Source organism: Python bivittatus, unplaced genomic scaffold (genome assembly GCF_059951505.1).
Source record: "Python bivittatus isolate LINGU-HERP-01145 unplaced genomic scaffold, Pbiv_v1 ctg000780_np1212, whole genome shotgun sequence".
Classification (NCBI taxonomy): Eukaryota; Metazoa; Chordata; class Lepidosauria; order Squamata; family Pythonidae; genus Python; species Python bivittatus.
This window is the reverse complement of record NW_028277108.1, coordinates 1,385,793-1,403,440: the sequence shown is the minus strand read 5'-3', so window position 1 is coordinate 1,403,440 and position 17,648 is coordinate 1,385,793. Positions and strand designations below refer to the sequence as shown.

The 17,648-nt window shown below is 38.4% G+C and overlaps 1 protein-coding gene across 4 annotated transcripts in view; it reads right to left on the bottom strand.

The window, feature by feature from the left end:
- BLNK (B cell linker) overlaps nucleotides 1-17,648 on the bottom strand; it is a 112,074-nt gene that overhangs the window by 5,293 nt on the left and 89,133 nt on the right. For 3 of the 4 annotated variants that reach the window (XM_025164194.2, XM_025164195.2, XM_025164196.2), the window contains 14 exons: nucleotides 17,431-17,579; nucleotides 14,434-14,518; nucleotides 13,207-13,266; nucleotides 11,360-11,385; nucleotides 10,746-10,771; nucleotides 10,173-10,283; nucleotides 9,383-9,425; nucleotides 8,077-8,110; nucleotides 6,593-6,665; nucleotides 4,975-5,005; nucleotides 3,002-3,044; nucleotides 1,372-1,450; nucleotides 395-426; nucleotides 33-109 (listed from right to left, as the gene is read on the bottom strand). In XM_025164194.2, the coding sequence (XP_025019962.1) occupies nucleotides 33-109; nucleotides 395-426; nucleotides 1,372-1,450; nucleotides 3,002-3,044; nucleotides 4,975-5,005; nucleotides 6,593-6,665; nucleotides 8,077-8,110; nucleotides 9,383-9,425; nucleotides 10,173-10,283; nucleotides 10,746-10,771; nucleotides 11,360-11,385; nucleotides 13,207-13,266; nucleotides 14,434-14,518; nucleotides 17,431-17,579 (869 nt within the window). The remainder of the gene's footprint in view (nucleotides 1-32; nucleotides 110-394; nucleotides 427-1,371; nucleotides 1,451-3,001; nucleotides 3,045-4,974; nucleotides 5,006-6,592; nucleotides 6,666-8,076; nucleotides 8,111-9,382; nucleotides 9,426-10,172; nucleotides 10,284-10,745; nucleotides 10,772-11,359; nucleotides 11,386-13,206; nucleotides 13,267-14,433; nucleotides 14,519-17,430; nucleotides 17,580-17,648) is intronic. The other variant, XM_088129009.1, reaches the window with a different exon arrangement.

Here is a 17,648-nt window from a genome sequence, read left to right as displayed (position 1 = left end):
AAAAAACCTTATACCTTATACCAGAGTTATACCTGCTCTGCTGTTGTAGAACCACCTTGAAAGCTATTACTTCGTGTACCTATGGTGTGGCTTGCAGGTTCTGAAGATCCTGAGAAAGAGAATATTACTTGTAGGCTTCCATCAATATAGTTGCTATCTGGATTTCTAAAAATGAGAAGGCTAGTGATGCAACATTGTCATTCTATTATTTAGTTCTATTTGCTTTCTATTGAATATGTTTGCTTGGGATGGGTTACTTCCTTCCAGTTCAGTGACAAGGACCAAATAAGGACAATCTTGGAAGTCATGGTAATAACCAGCAAGGTTTCTACCCAGATCAAAATTCATTAACTGGACACCAATTCTAAATTAAATTAAATTTAAGAATACTTACTTGACAAGATTGGTGGCTTCTGGGGTAGTGGCCTAGGGTTAGGGTTGGAGATTAAAAAAATAAAGGATGGCATTAGATATCATACTGCTATCCACATGCCCTTTTGTCCAGAATTCACTGATGTAAGAAAAACAACAATAGTACAAAAAATATCTAATGTTAACTGTAAGGGTCCAATGCTTTGGAAGATATATTTAAGGTTCATATAACTTGCATTGGGCCATATTATGGTTTGTTTGATTTAACCTAGGGGTATGCAAAGTGGCAAAATTCAGTGGCAAAGATGCTTTAGATCTGGCACAGGCATACTTGTCTATTTCAGTGATTCTTTAAAGAAACTACCTTTTTGTCAACCTGCAGGGTATTTGTGCTGTTCCAGGAAAATAAGTGTTTGAATTTGTATGCTATGAATTAATGCAGCATTAAAGAGGCAGTAACACAGGACTTTTTCACTTTGGATTCCTAATTTTAGCATATTGTGTAAACCCAACCTGTGTGGGCTTGTAAACCATGGTTAAACAATCTTTTTGCTTGGTTGATGACCCCAGTGCGAGTTATCCAAAGGGATATGAAGATGAACAGAAAACAGCCAGCTGCTCCACGCTTTAACTATAGTTGATAATAAAGGCTAACAGAACTTGGGTTGTGATGCCATGATATTTCCATTTTCCTGGCAATGTGTACCTGATTTTATGATGATATCACAGAGGAAACAAATTGTGATATTCTACATGAGGCATAAATGCCTAAATAACCAATTTCCATTTTTGATGGCAACCATACATTTCCTATGATGTTGAACTTGGTCATTAACATTGTCTAAAAGCAATATGGAAGACTTGTTAGTGCCAACATACAAATGTGTCACCTCTTATCAATGTTTATATTCTTTTGAGGACCCCCCCCCCTTTAGAGTTAGAACCAACAAATGGTCTGTAATAATAAAGCTGTTTTAAAAGCAAATGACAGTGGTTTACTTTTGAATGCTAGATGGGATGGGTGGAAGAGGAATATCATGATTGGAACCCCGGCGGCGTTCAGCAGGTATAGGCTTATCTGTGTTTGAAAAAGGACAGAGAAGTCTTATTAGTTAGATTCACAAATGAGTCCAGCTTTGGTGGGACTAGTCCAACTTGTACTAGAGCAATGACTGATCAGATGTTGATCTTGTACTTGCTGATATGCTAGGGCTATAGTTGTTGCTGATCCCTTCTATCCTCTACTGACTAAATAATTCCCTGTGTAACATTTTAATGCATTGACAATTAATGAACAGAACGTGATGCAAGGAGCAGTTCAGATAAGAAAACTAAAATTGGTTTACCAGTCTTTATTTCACAGTCCAAGTGATACTATGACTGGATTCACACATGTGCAAACCCAGCCGATTATGATTTATTCAGTAGACCATAGTTAAACAGTATAATGACTAATTATAATATACGATCAGGCCATTATCTACACACAGAACAGAAATAGACTGTTCTTTAGTAACTTGCTCTTGATCTTTTAGCAATGATAGGCAAAAGTTGCACAGTATCTTAAGGCAGACGTGTCTGCAGGTGTCTTAAATTTGGCATCATCTTCTCATTCTGCTTTTTCAGAGGAATCCCATGATCAATCTATATATGTTACATTTAGAAAACAATAATGCATATACAAAGACTGCAATCTTATTTAAACAGACCATTTAGTTGATCTGTGGAGTCCCTGGGGTTCTCTGAGCTTGGTTGTTTTCTTACAAACGTTTCATTACCTGGCTAGATAACATCTTCAGTGCTAGAATGGAATTCTGTTTTAGCACTGAAGATATTACCTAGCCAGGTAACGAAATATTTGCAAGAAAACAACCAAGCTCAGAGAACCCCAAGGACTCTACAGTTCAACCCTGAGCTACACATATTTGCATTTAGTTGAGCATTTTGCAAGGACCCCAAAAATTGGACAGTGATACACTAATAGGTTAGACAACCTTTGGCCCTCCAGATTTGGAGTCCATATCACACAACCTTTTCCTCTCCGGGGCTGATAGAAATTTGTTAAAGACATTTCGAAAGCATTGCCTACTGTTAAATTAACTTTATTGATTAATCTAGCACCCTTTTTATAGTACAAAGGTGGAAATGAATTAAACAATTCCAGACAATATATTTTGGATACTTCAGGAGCAGATGGAAATTTTAGCAACCTGGCCTAGGTGAAAATGTTTTCTCTGTTCTTAAATTGAGAGCATGAGAATAGTCCTGTGGATCAGGCCTAGGTCCATCTAGCCAGCACTGTGTCTCATATGGTGGCTCACCAGATGCATCTACTCAGGCCACAAATGTAGTTCTTCTCCCCCACTGTTGGAATTAATATCTATTTGTAGAAAGACAGACTATTTGTCTATCTAACTCAGCCAATACAGTACTTGCAACATCTCTCCAAACTCTAATGTACAAGTCTTTCAACTCACTGCTACTTGGTCCTCTTATTTACTAGAAAAGCAAGGAAGTGGACTTGGTAAAGTAATGCATATGTTCTACCACTGTTATGCTATTATTCCCCATAGGAAATGTGGCAATCACTAATAGTATTAAAAGTTTTGAAAAACAAAAAGCAATTTACCTTCAGTAATACTTAAGTGGTCTCTATCAGGTAAGCTTGGTTTCTATAATACAGAATGAAAGCAAATAAATGTAAATAAGTTTTATTTTATTTATATATCTGCTCTTTTCTTAGACTTCTGATCAAGGGAAAGAATGTCTGATACAACATAGCTCAATATTAAGCATTTCCAATAATAGAATTCAATGTAGTCCTCTAATTGTAATAGATATTCACTATTTACTGTTCAACTATTAATGGAGACAGAAGAACCACATATTTGATACAAGAAAAAGCGAGCATAAATTTCTGTTGCATTCAGTAGTATTGTTGAGTATTTGCTTTTCTGCAGAAGCAGAGCTATTTTTACAGGTAACTCTTTTGTAGTTATCAGTGGGATAATAAAGATGATATGATAGACAATTATACTGAAAAATTAGAATAACCTCTATGCCTCCAGATGTGGTGGACATCAATGTCCATAATCCCTAGTCGGTGTAGCCAATATCCAGTAGAGCAGCTGAGATGCAACCCATCCAGAGAGCACCAGGTTGGACAAGAATGGTTGAAAATACTGTTATTTAATCTTGTGGATCACTCCTGATCCAACTGGAATTATTAATTTGATTTGAAATGTTGACTCATTTTCATTTGAAACATTCCGATTTGTATTTCAAAACACTTAGATTCAGTTTCAAGCTGTCACTCTAAGTCAATTTGATTGCTGAATTAATTACACAAAAAGGGGTGGGACTTTGTTCACTTGGTCAGGGCTGCTATCTTGACTGTTTGGACCCCTGTGGATTTCCCTGACAAAAGCAATTGAATTGTCAAATCAATTTCTAAATCTGAATCATTCCAACAATTTGATTTCTTGCATAAATTCAATTTGTATATTTTATATAGTCATCTCTGAATCGCATCTCCAAATCAAAACTCTGCACAGCTCTAGTAAGCTAATGGATTTTGAAAGATTATTTCTGCTTTGCACTCTTGGCAATAAGGTTAACTGAGTTTTATGCTCACTGTAGCAAATTACAGCTTGGGCACTAATAAATTGTGTTACTTAGCCATTGCATATTCATTATGTTAGCAACAGAATCCATCCTGAACCATAATTTATATTCTTCAACACAGAATATAAATAGAAAACAATTTAAATTAAATGTTTGGCAATAGTCAATATCAAGATTATAATTGATCCTTCAATATGAACAGAAGCTAAATATACTGAAAAAGACTTTTGTGCTGGTCAGAGGAAAAATTTTAAAATCCATATTAAGGTAATACTCTTATTAAGCCAACACAAGGTCATAAAAGCTTTTAATTTTAAGTTAATTTTAATGAAATGGAAGCTTTTAATTTCTTAAGAATTCTGCATTAGGTAATATAGTAACAAAAAATGCTCCAGTTAGGTCAGTATGTTTGAAAATATACAATCTTGAATCTGAATCACAGAAATGGGAGATCAACCATTACATGCTTATCTTTAACTGGAATCATTGTGTATTTAACTCAAATTTTCCTACAATAGACTCCGTTCTTAACTATGGGTCGTCTGTAACCCAGGTGTTCTTAACCCAGGGACTACCTGTAGATAGATTTTGGGCATGTTCCAATACCTTTGCTATGTCTGCTCTTTCCTATGCTTTAATCAACAAATGTTTCAGCGTTGCAATTTTGCTGGGGGGGGGGACCACTTAAAATTTTAGAACCCGTTGAAAATTCCAGATCATTTTCTAATGTTTGATACCAAATCTTATTTCCAATAATACAAAGAGAAATTAAAGGTATAATATGATTAATTCAATCCAACAGAATACAAAATAAAAGATCTGTGTGTGTATGTATATATGTACGTATGTATGTAGATAGATAGATAGACAGATGATAGATAAATAGAACAAGGAGGTGATAATAGAATTCATGAACAATTTTAGGCTGCCTTTAGAATTACACTTCAGCGTGTGATGATTTGAAAAACAGAAACTCACCGGTGGTATTGCAGGATTCATGAGTTTTTTTCTGCAGAAAAAAAATATGGATGCAAGGGTGTTATTAAGCTTCCCTTTTTCTTGCAGTCTTCTTCCTAATGATCCAACCTATGGATACCCAAGTTTGGATGCCTGTATCCCTTTATACAAGCGCTTCTTTACATGCCCTCTAAATGGAAGACATTCAGCACGGCCTCCACAAATACTGATACAATGCATGGTAAAGGGAAGCTATATAGCTATGACAATCACACTGTTTGCAAATGCAGGATATATCATTCTCATTGGTGCCATCTGGGAGGAAAGCATTAGGCCTGGAGTCAAAGGTCCTTCTACGTAGCACCAATTCCATTTCTGACTCCCTCCAAACCATTTTCAAGTTGGCCCTGTCACTGTCTTTCCTTCTGACAACCCCAGAATACTGGGAAGAGGCAAGGAATGCCAGCGTCCCTTTGTGCCAGCCAGTAGGACAGTACGATGGTCATCTAATCCTCATTCAGGAGCTGCCATCAGAGCAGTAGTGGCAGTTCCTGGAGTAACCAAAATCTCCTTGCCCCTTTCCCCGGAAGGGGAAAAACATGGCTAGCTCCATTCCTCCGTGGGTATGCCTATTCTTCAAACCAGCCAAGTTGTTTAGGAATTTGAGCCATGCTTCTGCTAGGCTGCCCCCCAAAGATGACACTGTCATAGAGGAGGTGGCCCTGACATCAGATGAGTCCAAACGCCAGATGTCAACGAATCCACAGACTTCTAGCAGAAAGAACTGGAATTGCTGAAGTTAAAAATATTAGTCATGATGAAATTTGCTTGAAGTATGCCCAACTGGGAAAGGGTAAACAAACACCTCCTCCTCAGAGTAATGCGACTGATATTTTTTCCCAATGTGTTTTAAACAGCATTTCCTCATATTACAGTAGCAGTACAAAAGTTAACATACGCCGAGGTTCTTCAGGGGTGGGTTAAGCAGATCAGAAACTCAATGGCAGGAAAATTAGGTTGGGCTGAGGGGCTGGCTGTAATTTTAAACATAATTAGGCTCAGGGATATTGGATTTGTTAAAGTTTGGTTCATGTTGCCTTACATGGTTTTGTTAGGCTTTAAAAAAAAAAAAACCGCTGGAAAAAACCATATTATTTTCTTTTTGGTATATTTTCCCTAATATATTATTTTAAAAAGAATACTATTCTTTAGACTGGAGGCAACTTTCCCAAAAATATCTTTTTTAAGAATACACCTTTTTCAAATACATACTTTTTGATGGGAATTTTTAAGTGGAAAATGACAGATGCTAACAAATCTTGATCACTGCAGCCAGTCTGTAGTAATTTCACTCAAAGAGGTCAAAAAAGTCAAGATGGCAGCTGCAACCACATGATCAAAACCCTGTCCCTTTTTTAATGCACATCACAGACTTCGTGCACTGCATTTTCAGGAGTCCTTAAAATAAAAAAACCTTTCTTTACATCTATCCAAGCTATCAGAACAATAAGTACTTCAGTAATATTGTATATAAAAAGACTACAATCCATAATATTGCCTCTGGTAAATACTGCATTTAAAGATTACAAAACCTGGAACAGTTTCTATAGTGGGAAGTAATGGTGTTTTTATTACTTACGCGATCCTGGGAAATGGAGAGGGAACACTAACAGAAGGAATTTTAAGTTCTGGAGCACCATTGCCGCTATTATCTGAAAATTCAAACGCAGTAGTTAGTTCAATGCACCTGTTGGTTATAAAAAAGTTACGTTTCTAAAGTTTAGACTAGTACGCTTCGAGGATAAGAAAGAGACCCTGAACATCAGCTGTGCCAATCCACTGACAGAAGCTTATGGGAAAAAACAGGCGTATGTATGAAGTACCTATTTCGTAGGATTTGCATAGTCTAGTTGAAAAGACAGAAACTGTGTTGAATTCCAACTTAACTCTCAAAATTATTAAAGCATCTTGAAAATCCTTAACATACAATAAAACCTTGGTTTTATAGACAAAGTGGGGAGAAGCAGTGTCTATTAAAGCCAAATGTCAGTTAAATTCCAGTTTACATAAACTACACATTGTCTGGTGAAGCAGTTGAAATGCAATTTTTGACTCTCACATCCAAAGTCTGCTGAATGGAGGGCCATAAAATCCACGTTTTACCATATATATCATACAGTATTTATAGGAAACCATTTGTGTATTAACATTATCGATACACAATTATAATCAAGGATAAAAAATACTGAAACTTTTGAGCATTTCATATTATTTTGTCATTTGTACAACAGTTTAATATGAGAAACAAGGTCAATATTTCTCAACTTTGGCCACTTGAAGATGTGTAGACTTAACTCCCAGAATTCCCCAGCCAGCCAGCATCTCCCCAGGGGAATTCTGGGAGTTGAAGTCCACATATCTTCAAGTGGCCAAGGCTGAGAAACACTGCGGTAGGTTTATGTTATTTCCTTAACATGGCAGGGAGAGGAATTGGGAGAAAATGATTTGTATAAGGTTGTATTTGTGGTAGAAGTGAAATTCAAAGCAGAGCTTTCCCAGTTGATAGCTCAGGTTCTTACCCGCTATATTAAACCAGCTTTTTAAACTAGTGTGGAAGCTATGCTTTTCCTGATGTTGCTGAGTACAATTTCCATACAATAATCTCTCACCACTGATCACGCTTGCCAGGGCAGGTGGGAATTGTAGTTCCACAACATCAGAAGGCCACAGGTTCCTCACCTATTAAGAAATACTTTAACCCAGTGTTGTCCAAACTTGGCCACTTTAAGATGAGTGGACTTCAACTTCCAGAATTCCCCAGCCAGCATGGCTGCCTGGGGAATTCTGGGAGTTGAAGTCCACTCATCTTAAAGTGGCCAAGTTTGGACAACACTGCTTTAACCAAAATGAAAAGCTCAAACAATTCTTAGAAAAACTCAAAAAGACCTGTCACACAAATGAATGCATTTTGATAGACCGATGTAAGTGCTTTGTTCCTACACATTCATAGGATCGCATGACATTATAAGTCAGCGTGAGACGCTGCTATTCTAAAGTGGCTTTGGTGGCTCCCAGTCAACTTGGAAGTCCCTGCACATTTGGCTTAAGGCAGAATATTCTTACTTCCATCGGTTTGTGTTCCAAGGCCCTCTGGTTCCTGAAATTAAAATACAATTTTCAGATTACTTAACAACCCTGGGCAAGCTGTATTCCAGATATTTGTGATAACTTGTGTTGAATTTATTTTCATAATATGACCCAATGAACATGTTCTCATCAAATGAATTAAGGATAGTTCTAAACAAAATAAATAAAAAAATCAATAAACAGCAGCATCAATATCAGAGCTAAAGCCTTTGAAATACTAAGGTAATTTATCGATCCCACCAGGCAAAAGGCTGGTTTGTGTAACAAGCCTAAGGTTTCAGACCTGCTTGCACCTGTATGGGCATTTTGCATGATCGAGATGTGCGACTCTCGCCCCATTTTTCATAGTCGTTCCATGCCCTTTGGGAACTACTTGCCTACAAATCTGGAGCATCCCAGTGACTAATTCACTGAATTAATCTTCTCTTGCCAAACTCGTTTCTTTCATTCTAATGCTGTGGAATGCTGTGAGAAGCTTCTGCTCGCTCCCCATGATTCATTAGCTCATTTCTCCCTCTCTTCTGGAAATGATTTCTTCCTGCCATGTAGTCATCACACAACTCATCCATTTTTCAACTACCCTGTCTTTTTCCTTCTCAGCCATATACAAGTCCAAGGAGTTGAAGGCAGGGAACCCTCTGAAATTTCTGATTCTGATACACCTCTGGTGAGATATGATCAGAAAACCCATAGCATCAGTCTGCAGAAAGACAAAATCTGGAGCCAATAAAATTCTTCATGAAAGTAGTCTACCTACCGCTGTATGGAATTGTATTTTCTAGACTTATTGAGCTGAACTGAAGGGGTATCACCCTCTGGATAATAGCTTTAACATTCTACAGAGAAGACAACGATCCGCTTGAAAAACATGGGAATTGTTTTATTAAATGCTGTGTTCACATGGCACCAAAGGAAAAAGCCCAGTTAATGAGCTTGGGCACCCAATCCCTATTTCAGAATCTTTTTAAACAGAACCTCAGGCTTCTGTATAACCCACAAATCTAATACAGTAACCGCTGTATTAGATTTGTGCAAATCAGATTTGTAAGCATGGCTTGTTATAGGTTTGAATTCCAGTTTCTATAAACCCTAAATGGCAGCCTTTCTGGATCGGACATAGGAATATTAAGACTCTGATAAAGAAGGTTTGTATGCATATATCTGGGCATGAGCAAGATTTCTTTCATTATCCTGGCTTTTTGGCTGAACATGTCACAGTCCCAAATATCTGCAGAACTCCACTGTTCATACTGCATTACCAACATGGGTGTCAGATACTTACAACTTTCGGTAAAGGGCGGTGCCTTGGAAGTGGCAAAATGTTTCTGGAAAACACAGGAGATGTGTTAGTCTTTCTTTTTGTCCTCTAAATAAAACTGCAATTACCTATTTTCTAATGGTTGTTTTTAAGGGTATTTTCCCAGTGGGAGCTGAGCTGGGTTACTTATAAAGCAGATGTATTAAATTTAGCTCCTAAACCTGATGCCCCTCCAAGATGTACTAGAATATAACTCCCATCATCTTCAGCCACTATGGCGCATTTCTAACTAGGGCTGATGGGAACTGTAATCAATAGATCAGGTTAAGAAAGCTGTTTTACTGTTGTTATGTTTCAGAAAGCATGCAGACAATGCTAATTTTCACAAAGCACAAATGCACTTTCAGTTCTGGTGACCCCCACAGTGAAGAAGTATATGGACTTTAAGCTGGATTGGTCTCCCAGTCAGATAAAGAGCAGTGCAAAATCAGCACAGCTTGTAAAGCCTAGGGAATTTTGACTGCCTACAGTAAATGTGGCAGTGTCTTATGGTAAATAATTTATTTAGATTGGCCTCCGGGGATCTAGAAGTAGTCTTTTTTTTAAAAAAAAAAATGTCCTATCCATTCTTGAATGAAGGCAAATTTGAACTTGGGTTCAAAATTCCTTGGGTACAAGGGTAGCTATATAAATGTATTAAATAAACAAACCCGAGTCTTCTAGTGGAATACTAGTCACAAAACCACATTAAATGTTCAACATGCATTATATTTGTTAGCAAATTAGAGAATCTTCTTTAAAATCGGGAACTAACCTGTCTGATTTCAACACGTCTGGAGTAAAGGATTCTTTAGGTATGTTGCGTTCATGAGCATGTCCTCCAGATGGTCTCAAAACGGGCTTTGGAGGAAGTGGTTTGGATATCCTTATTGAGAAAAATGCAAACAGGCTTTTCACACAGGATGCCTACATTTCCAAGTCATGTTCCCCAAAGATGTTCTGAAGTTCTGCCCCCGCCCCGTGCAGTTCTCCAAAAATCAGTTGCTGGGGGATTACCCAGAATAAAAGAATATTATTTCGATGTGCAGTTTATGAAACAGATGTTCAATATGAGGTGAACAATGTGCGCACTGAGGCATAGAGGCAACACATGGAGAAGGCTGTGCTTATCAAATAAGGTTATAGCCATATTAGAATTCTAGCCTAAATTGTCTCTCGCTTGGCCTCACATTTTTTGCTATACATCATTCAACTAAAATTCCATTGCATCATAAACTTAAATTATCTAGATCAGATTAAGACTTATTTAGGAGAAAACAAAATTAGGGAAATAACCTCTACAATGCAGCAACATTTACTTAGACTCTCAGAGTGATTAGTAAGTTACCTGAGTAATGGAGGTGATGACTGCTGCTGGAGAAAATGAACTGGATTAGTATTCACAAGTTATATTAGGTTCTTAATTTTCTTAAGGAATAGTTCCCCAAAAATGGAAGTTCCTATCAACTTGTAGGAGATGCTGCAACAACCACATCATATACCCAAAATATAATGTCACTTCCATAGTGTGTTTCAAAAGCAGATCAAATAAACAAGTCAAAATTGCCGATCCAAGCTTTTATGATTTTTTTTATTCTAGAAAGCTAATAAGCATTGTTAAAATATTATCCTTGCCAGTAGGTTGCTTTAAATTATTATTACAAAACAAGTTAGATTTGAACTTCATTGATACCCTCATCTTTTCCTAGAAATGCATCTCACGGTGCCATTTTTGGAAAGCAGATGAAAACTGCATTTGGCTTCCTTGAACACCGCATATGGAATGCAATTTTGAACATATGCATGGTTTCCCCCTTTCCTCTGTACACACATGTACCACACGCAGGCTAATATTTCCCTCTTTCTGCTCTGAACCTTTCTTCTCTTTCTAGGATCTTCCTGCACAGGTGAGACTTCAGTATCTTCCTTGTTTTTAAAAAAAATATGTATACAGCATCTTACCTCTTCCTCAGGAAGTTCATATACATCTGAAAACAAGAGGATAGAAACAGAAATAAACAATTTCTGTGCAAAAATAGGCATATGAATGATACAAAGATTTCATTTTTAAGTTAACAGTGCAATCCTTTATATAAACATAAGGTCTCCAAGTTCAGCATTACTTCTGGTGATTTTGTGGACGTGAATATGGAGGTGCTTTGCTTATGCCTTTTTCCAGTTAGGTTTTTTGACTTCCCAGTCTAACCCTGGGATTTCCTAGTGATCTCCAAGGACCTGCTTCGCTTTCTGAGATCAGCCAAAGCTGACTAGGTCCCAGGACATTGAAAGAACATCCCAGAAAAATATAGCCAACCACTTTTGCAGTGCTACCAAGAAAACTTCTTCAATGCAGTCATCAGGAGGTGAGCTCGACTCAAGGGTAGTCTCTACTTCAAGTCTTAATGGATCTGCTATGAATTAAATACTTTCACATTCAGTGGGAATAATTTCTGAATAAACAGAAGGAGAACTGCAACCTAAGAGATGGTTTTGAAGAAAATATTAGATATTTGTAGCTCATGCGAAAAAATATAATTAACCTGAAATGCAGCCTTTGGCTGTGTTGTGTTCATCTTTCTACCTTTTCACTAAAGACAGGATACGATGCATAAGCTTTTGCTTACTTTCTAATCCTGCGTTCAGCAGCATCTGCAGGGGAGGGGCCCAAACCAGGCAAGATTGTCATCACGGCATTGTGGTTGAAGCCCTGATGCTTTGTACAGATGTGGGGTGCTGCTGCCTGTCAAAAGGGATGGAGCTTCGATCTCAATGCCACGACTGCCATCTTGCTTATTTCAATCCCCCCTGTGAAGGTCGCTGCAGCATTTTTTGATAATGTCAAGATTCTGTTTACTAATATGTAGTAAACACATTTGAAAAACCAATTACAGCTACTGTTCTAATCCAGCTGCACTATCTAGAGCTTAATAATTCCAGATGTAGCAAAGTTAAAATTATAGGTACCCTCTTGGGGAGGGGAGTGGTTTTTTTTTTTTTTTGAAAGCAGATGATTGATTAATAAGGAGAGTACATGAATTTATACTGCAGTATTTATAAAAAACTTCCTACGGTATTTTTATTGATATTTCTTTTATGCAGCCTGTTGATCATAGCAGACAAAACCCATTCTGTTTGCTCTAATTGCCAGTAGGCTAGATTCTAAAGCCAAACTTACAATGCAAAACTGGCCTTGGACATCCAGTAAATTCAAACCTCCTTACAGCTAGCTGTGCAGCGCAGCGCTCATAGGAAAAGTCCTTTAAGAGACACTGCCCAGGTTTCATCGTGTGTTGAACGCTAACTAGGTTGATCAAAGAGGGGTTTGATTAATTGAAATGCCACTGAAACTGCTGTGTACAGAAGGTATCTCACTTGCTGACTCAACAATGACCACAATGACAACAGTGGCCTGGAAAATAGGAGCTATATTAGAAAAAATGATCACTGTTAAGGGAGTCAAGAGGTGGGAGGTTGAAGGAATCATGCAGTTTGGGTAATTAGATATCCTCAGAGAAGATGGTATCACCTATTATTTGCCCCAATCATTGTTGAAAAAAATGGTTTCACACTGTGGCTTTTGCAAAATGCAACTCAAAATGGCAAAATCTAATGCTACTTATATACAGCAAATCTCTGGGGTACTTGTGGGGAAACACTCTAAACGTACAACCCATTCCCCTTTTGAATCCCATTTTTCTTTAAGGGAACGTAACCAACTTAGTTGCCTAGAATTAAAACCAAATTAATTTCACAAGCCACTGATTGTGTTTTTGCGTGAATTTCATGACATAAATGCAAACTCTTCATACCTAGTGTGGAAGGTGATGGTGCTGAACAGGGAGGCTTGGTCAGTCTATTCACCACGGGTGCTTAAAATGATCAAAGCAAAGTATTAGAGATCTCATAAGGAAGTCACAATCCGGAAACATAATTTAGCCTCCCACAACTGCTCAATTACCTTAGGTTTTACTTTTGTTCAGTCCATTGAAAATTCAGGTGGATTTTGAATGCATGCTCTTCTAATTCCAAAGGCCATTTAGCATGCATCTTTTCCCAAATGTGTCAGGACACAGGTGGAAAAATCCATGCCTCCAGAACACAGCAGGGTCATGCAATACCCTGAAGGCAAAGGTGAAGAAATGCAAGCCTAACACCTGGCTGCAACTCCTTAAAGCAGCTGTACTTTTTCTAAGCATTGCACAGCTGCCTCTGCAGCTGCTGTTTGATCCCAGGTACAGATGCATTTGTTTTGAAGGAGGTGCAGACAGGGGCTATGTATTTCTCCTCGTGCTCTGTGAAGTACTTTTTTGCCTTTGAATCTGAAGCTCTGTAAAACCTGAGAGCAGTGTTTTTCAAACTTGGCAACTTTAAGATGTATGGACTTCAAATCCCAGAATCCCTTAGGGCAGTGCTGTCCAAACTTGGCAACTTTAAAATGTGTGGACTTCAAATCCCAGAATCCCTTAGGGCAGTGCTGTCCAAACTTGGCAACTTTAAAATGTGTGGACTTCAAATCCCAGAATCCCTAAGGGCAGTGTTGTCCAAACTTGGCCACTTTAAGATGAGTGGACTTCAACTCCCAGAATTCCCCAGCCAGCATGGCTGGCTGGGGAATTCTGGGAGTTGAAGTCCACTTATCTTAAAGTGGCCAAGTTTGGACAACACTGCCCTTAGGGGAATGAAACTAACAGTCTGCACAAGGTCCCAAGAAATGTATTTTAAAAAGCTACCAGGAATCTCGTCCTCACTGTTTTGCAGTGATGTTGAAAATGTGCAGAACGTATTTCTCGCAGAAGCTTTTGTTTACTTGTCCCTAATTCTTTCTCCCGTCTTCCATTCCTCCTTTTCAAGTCCTTACCTTCTCGTAAGAAAAGGAAAACTAATACTAAAACTAATTAATTCAAATTAATACACAGTTCTGATAGAAGATTTTTAAAAAGTCCCCTCTACTGTATGTGTGTCACGTGTTTCAGTCAATGCCTGGGGTCATATTCCTGGCTATTTGAAGTTGCAAAGAAAGTCATCCAAATGCTTACGTTTTACAGGTTGGGAAGTGCTTTCTTCTGTGGGCTCTATATAATTATCTTCATCCTCATCATCAACCGGCACAACATAATCTGCCTGAAAGAAAATGCAGAGATGATTTAATATTTGCAGGTTTAATATAAGGCAAACAAGGACTTTCCTCTCTATGGTTATGCATGAGCAAATGTTTCGACTTTGAAATAAATGGGACTTCAAAGTACCCATTTTTTGACTGATCCAGGTAACCAAGCTTGGCTATTTTTTCTGTCTCGTCAAAAGCACTACCAGTTAATCTCATATGGAAGGGACCTATTTCTTGACTAAGTGATTGCTCCACCTTAAGATCTCATAGAGAACAGCTCCTATATTAGATTTCTGTCCTTTTCTAAATGTTAGATACGTGGGATTATTTTTACTAATGAAGTTTTTATCCACCTGGATTTTATAAATATATCCTCTAGAGGTGTGCCATCCAATCTTTAATCAACAGAATTACACAGAAACCAGTCTTTAATTACGCTGAAAAGCTTTATGATGCCTGTGTTAGGCATGCTGGGAAGAAAGGCTTGCTTGTCATCTTCCCGGAGACAGATGCAGAAAATACAGAACAGTAATTTATGTTAAACTCTGAGGTCTGCTTCCCTGCCTGGTCTGGATCTCAGTTTGAAAAGCTGCTTTCAAATCTCAAATGACCTTGGATGTGGGGAACAAATGGTATAAAGATCCAATGGATTGCACTGTACCAGAATCTTTCGACCTGGAACTTTATTAGAGGTTTTGGTTTTTCGTTTATTTACAAAGCTTCAAGACAAAAATAAAACATATGTAGTTGAAAGAAGGGCTATACCGATAAAAAAACAAAAAGCAAGCAAAAAAAGAAACGAAACGAAACACAACACATACACACACGTGTGTATAAACATATACAGATGTGTGATCTTAAAAAGAAATACAAACATTTTAAACACTTATAATCAGAATTTTTATTCAGAACATTTGTAAAAATGAAGGCAACCTATTAAGAAAAAATACTAATACAGTGGTACCTCGGGTCACGAACACTTCTGTTCACGACCAATTCGGTTCACGAACAGCTCCGGTCACAAAATTTTGCTTCCGTTTGCGAACTCCGCATCGGGTGACGAACAGGATCCACGGCCATTTTCCCTGCCGTGACACATGGTCGTGGCTTCCTGTAGGGAGGGGGACTCTCCCTCCAAGCAATAACCGCCTCCCCACCCGCCTTCCTGTCCTCCATGCCAGAAGTCGCGTCGAGCAAGGTTAGCGTTCTCTCTCTTTGTATTGTACTTTGTGTCATATTTTTGTGGTTTAAAAAAAAAAAAACATATGGTTCAGAACGGATTAACCATAATTACATTGAACCTTATGGGAAAATTTGATTCGGGTCGCGGAACGAATTAAGTTCGTGAACCGAGGTACCACTGTATAGCCTGGGGATCCCCTGGTAATAGGGGGCCTGTACACTGGTTATGCTATATGTAAACATCTTCCCTCTCCTGGTCTTGTTTTATCCATGCTTATTGTTTTAATGGGTTTGCAAAATGTTTTAATTTTTGGTTTTATTGTAGACTGCCCTCAGTCACTTTGGGTGAGATGGGCGGCCATATAAATGTGACAAATAAATATAAATTTGACAAATAAATCAATAAATAAAATTAGTATCGCTGGAAATGGTGACCAGATTTAAATAAGTTTATCCTCGGCAGTACACTTCTTCAAAGATCCTTGTTATATTAATGTTTTGGCCAAAGCAATTGCCCATGCTTTTAAATACCCTGATCCAACACAAAATGGACTTCAGCTGTTTAGCGTGACAAACCTAGCAGCTGATAATAGCAAATGAATCAATTTCTTATGTGGCATCAATGTGTTTGGATTGATTATACCAAGAGACTGCCAACCAAGATGGAATCAAATCCCAAAGACCCTCCAGAATTTCAAATTTCTGCTTTGATCTATTTCTGAAATTCAGCCAGGGTGGGAGCCAAATGGATATTGACCAGGAGGCTCTTTCAAAGGACTGGTGCAACCACCAAAATGCAGGGCAGCTGAGCGTCACCCCCACCCTCACCTCCCTGAAGAGGGGCAGTTCTCTTGGGTAGATGGTCAGGCCAATTCCAAAGAGAGAATATGACCCTATAAATAACCAGGTGCCGAGCCATGTAGGGCTTTATAGGTCAACACTGGCATTTTAAATTCCACCCAGAAGCTTATTGGTAACCAGTGTAGGTCATGCAGAACTGGTGTGATGTGCTTCTATCAGCAAATGCTGGTCAGCATATGGCCTACTGCACTCTGAGCCAGCTACAGCCTTTGAGTGGTCTTAAAAGGCAGTCCCACACACAACATGTTGCAGTAGTCTAAGCAGGTGATGGCAAGGGCACGAGTCACTGTAGCACGATCCTCCCACCCCAGGTAAGACTACAAAATATGGGCACAAAACATTCACTTTCAAGAAGACAACTTTGTTTCAGAATGTCCTCTACTATTCTAGTGGGACCTCTGTGGGATCCATTTATCACTTCTGCTGATAATAGAATGTGAGAAATGGATGCTCCGTTTTGCAGCATGTTAACTCTTAGTTTAGTTTTTTTTTTTTACTTTTTCAAAAGCCAGGTGGAACAAAAGCAAGTGTCTTGGGCAGACATAGGCTGGCTATTCTCGCTTTAGTTAAGCTGGTAGACTCAAGTAATTTTTCTTGCTATCTTCCAAGTTATGAGATGGGTATAATTTAGTAGCTTTGCAGTTGAAACATCTGTTGACAGAGAGACTTTTGACTCTTTGGGCCTTGTCTCCTCCCTCTTTGACAGCTTTCATTGTCCCATGTCTTTAGGTATGATTAAATTTGCCATGCAACCTATCACAGCAGGAGCAGAAAAGGGAATATTAATGTCCCGTATGAAAACAGCAAGAGCAGATTTTTTCTACCTGGTTGTTCTGTCTCCCATGGAAAGTGGAGTCAGTGTTACAAAAATGGGAAGCATTACCTCATCATCTGTTGGCTTGGGTGGGAGTTTGGGCTTCTGCACAGCAGATGGCGGTAGTGGTAAACTGGCTGGTTTCTTTGACAGAGATGAAGATTGGTTTGGCAGAATAGGTGGCAGCCAGGTCTTCTGTTGGCTAGACCGTTTGTCGTCTGTGAGGGGTGGGAAAAAAATATCCATAATTAAAAAAAATTAAGTGCATCCCCTTCCCTTTTCATGGA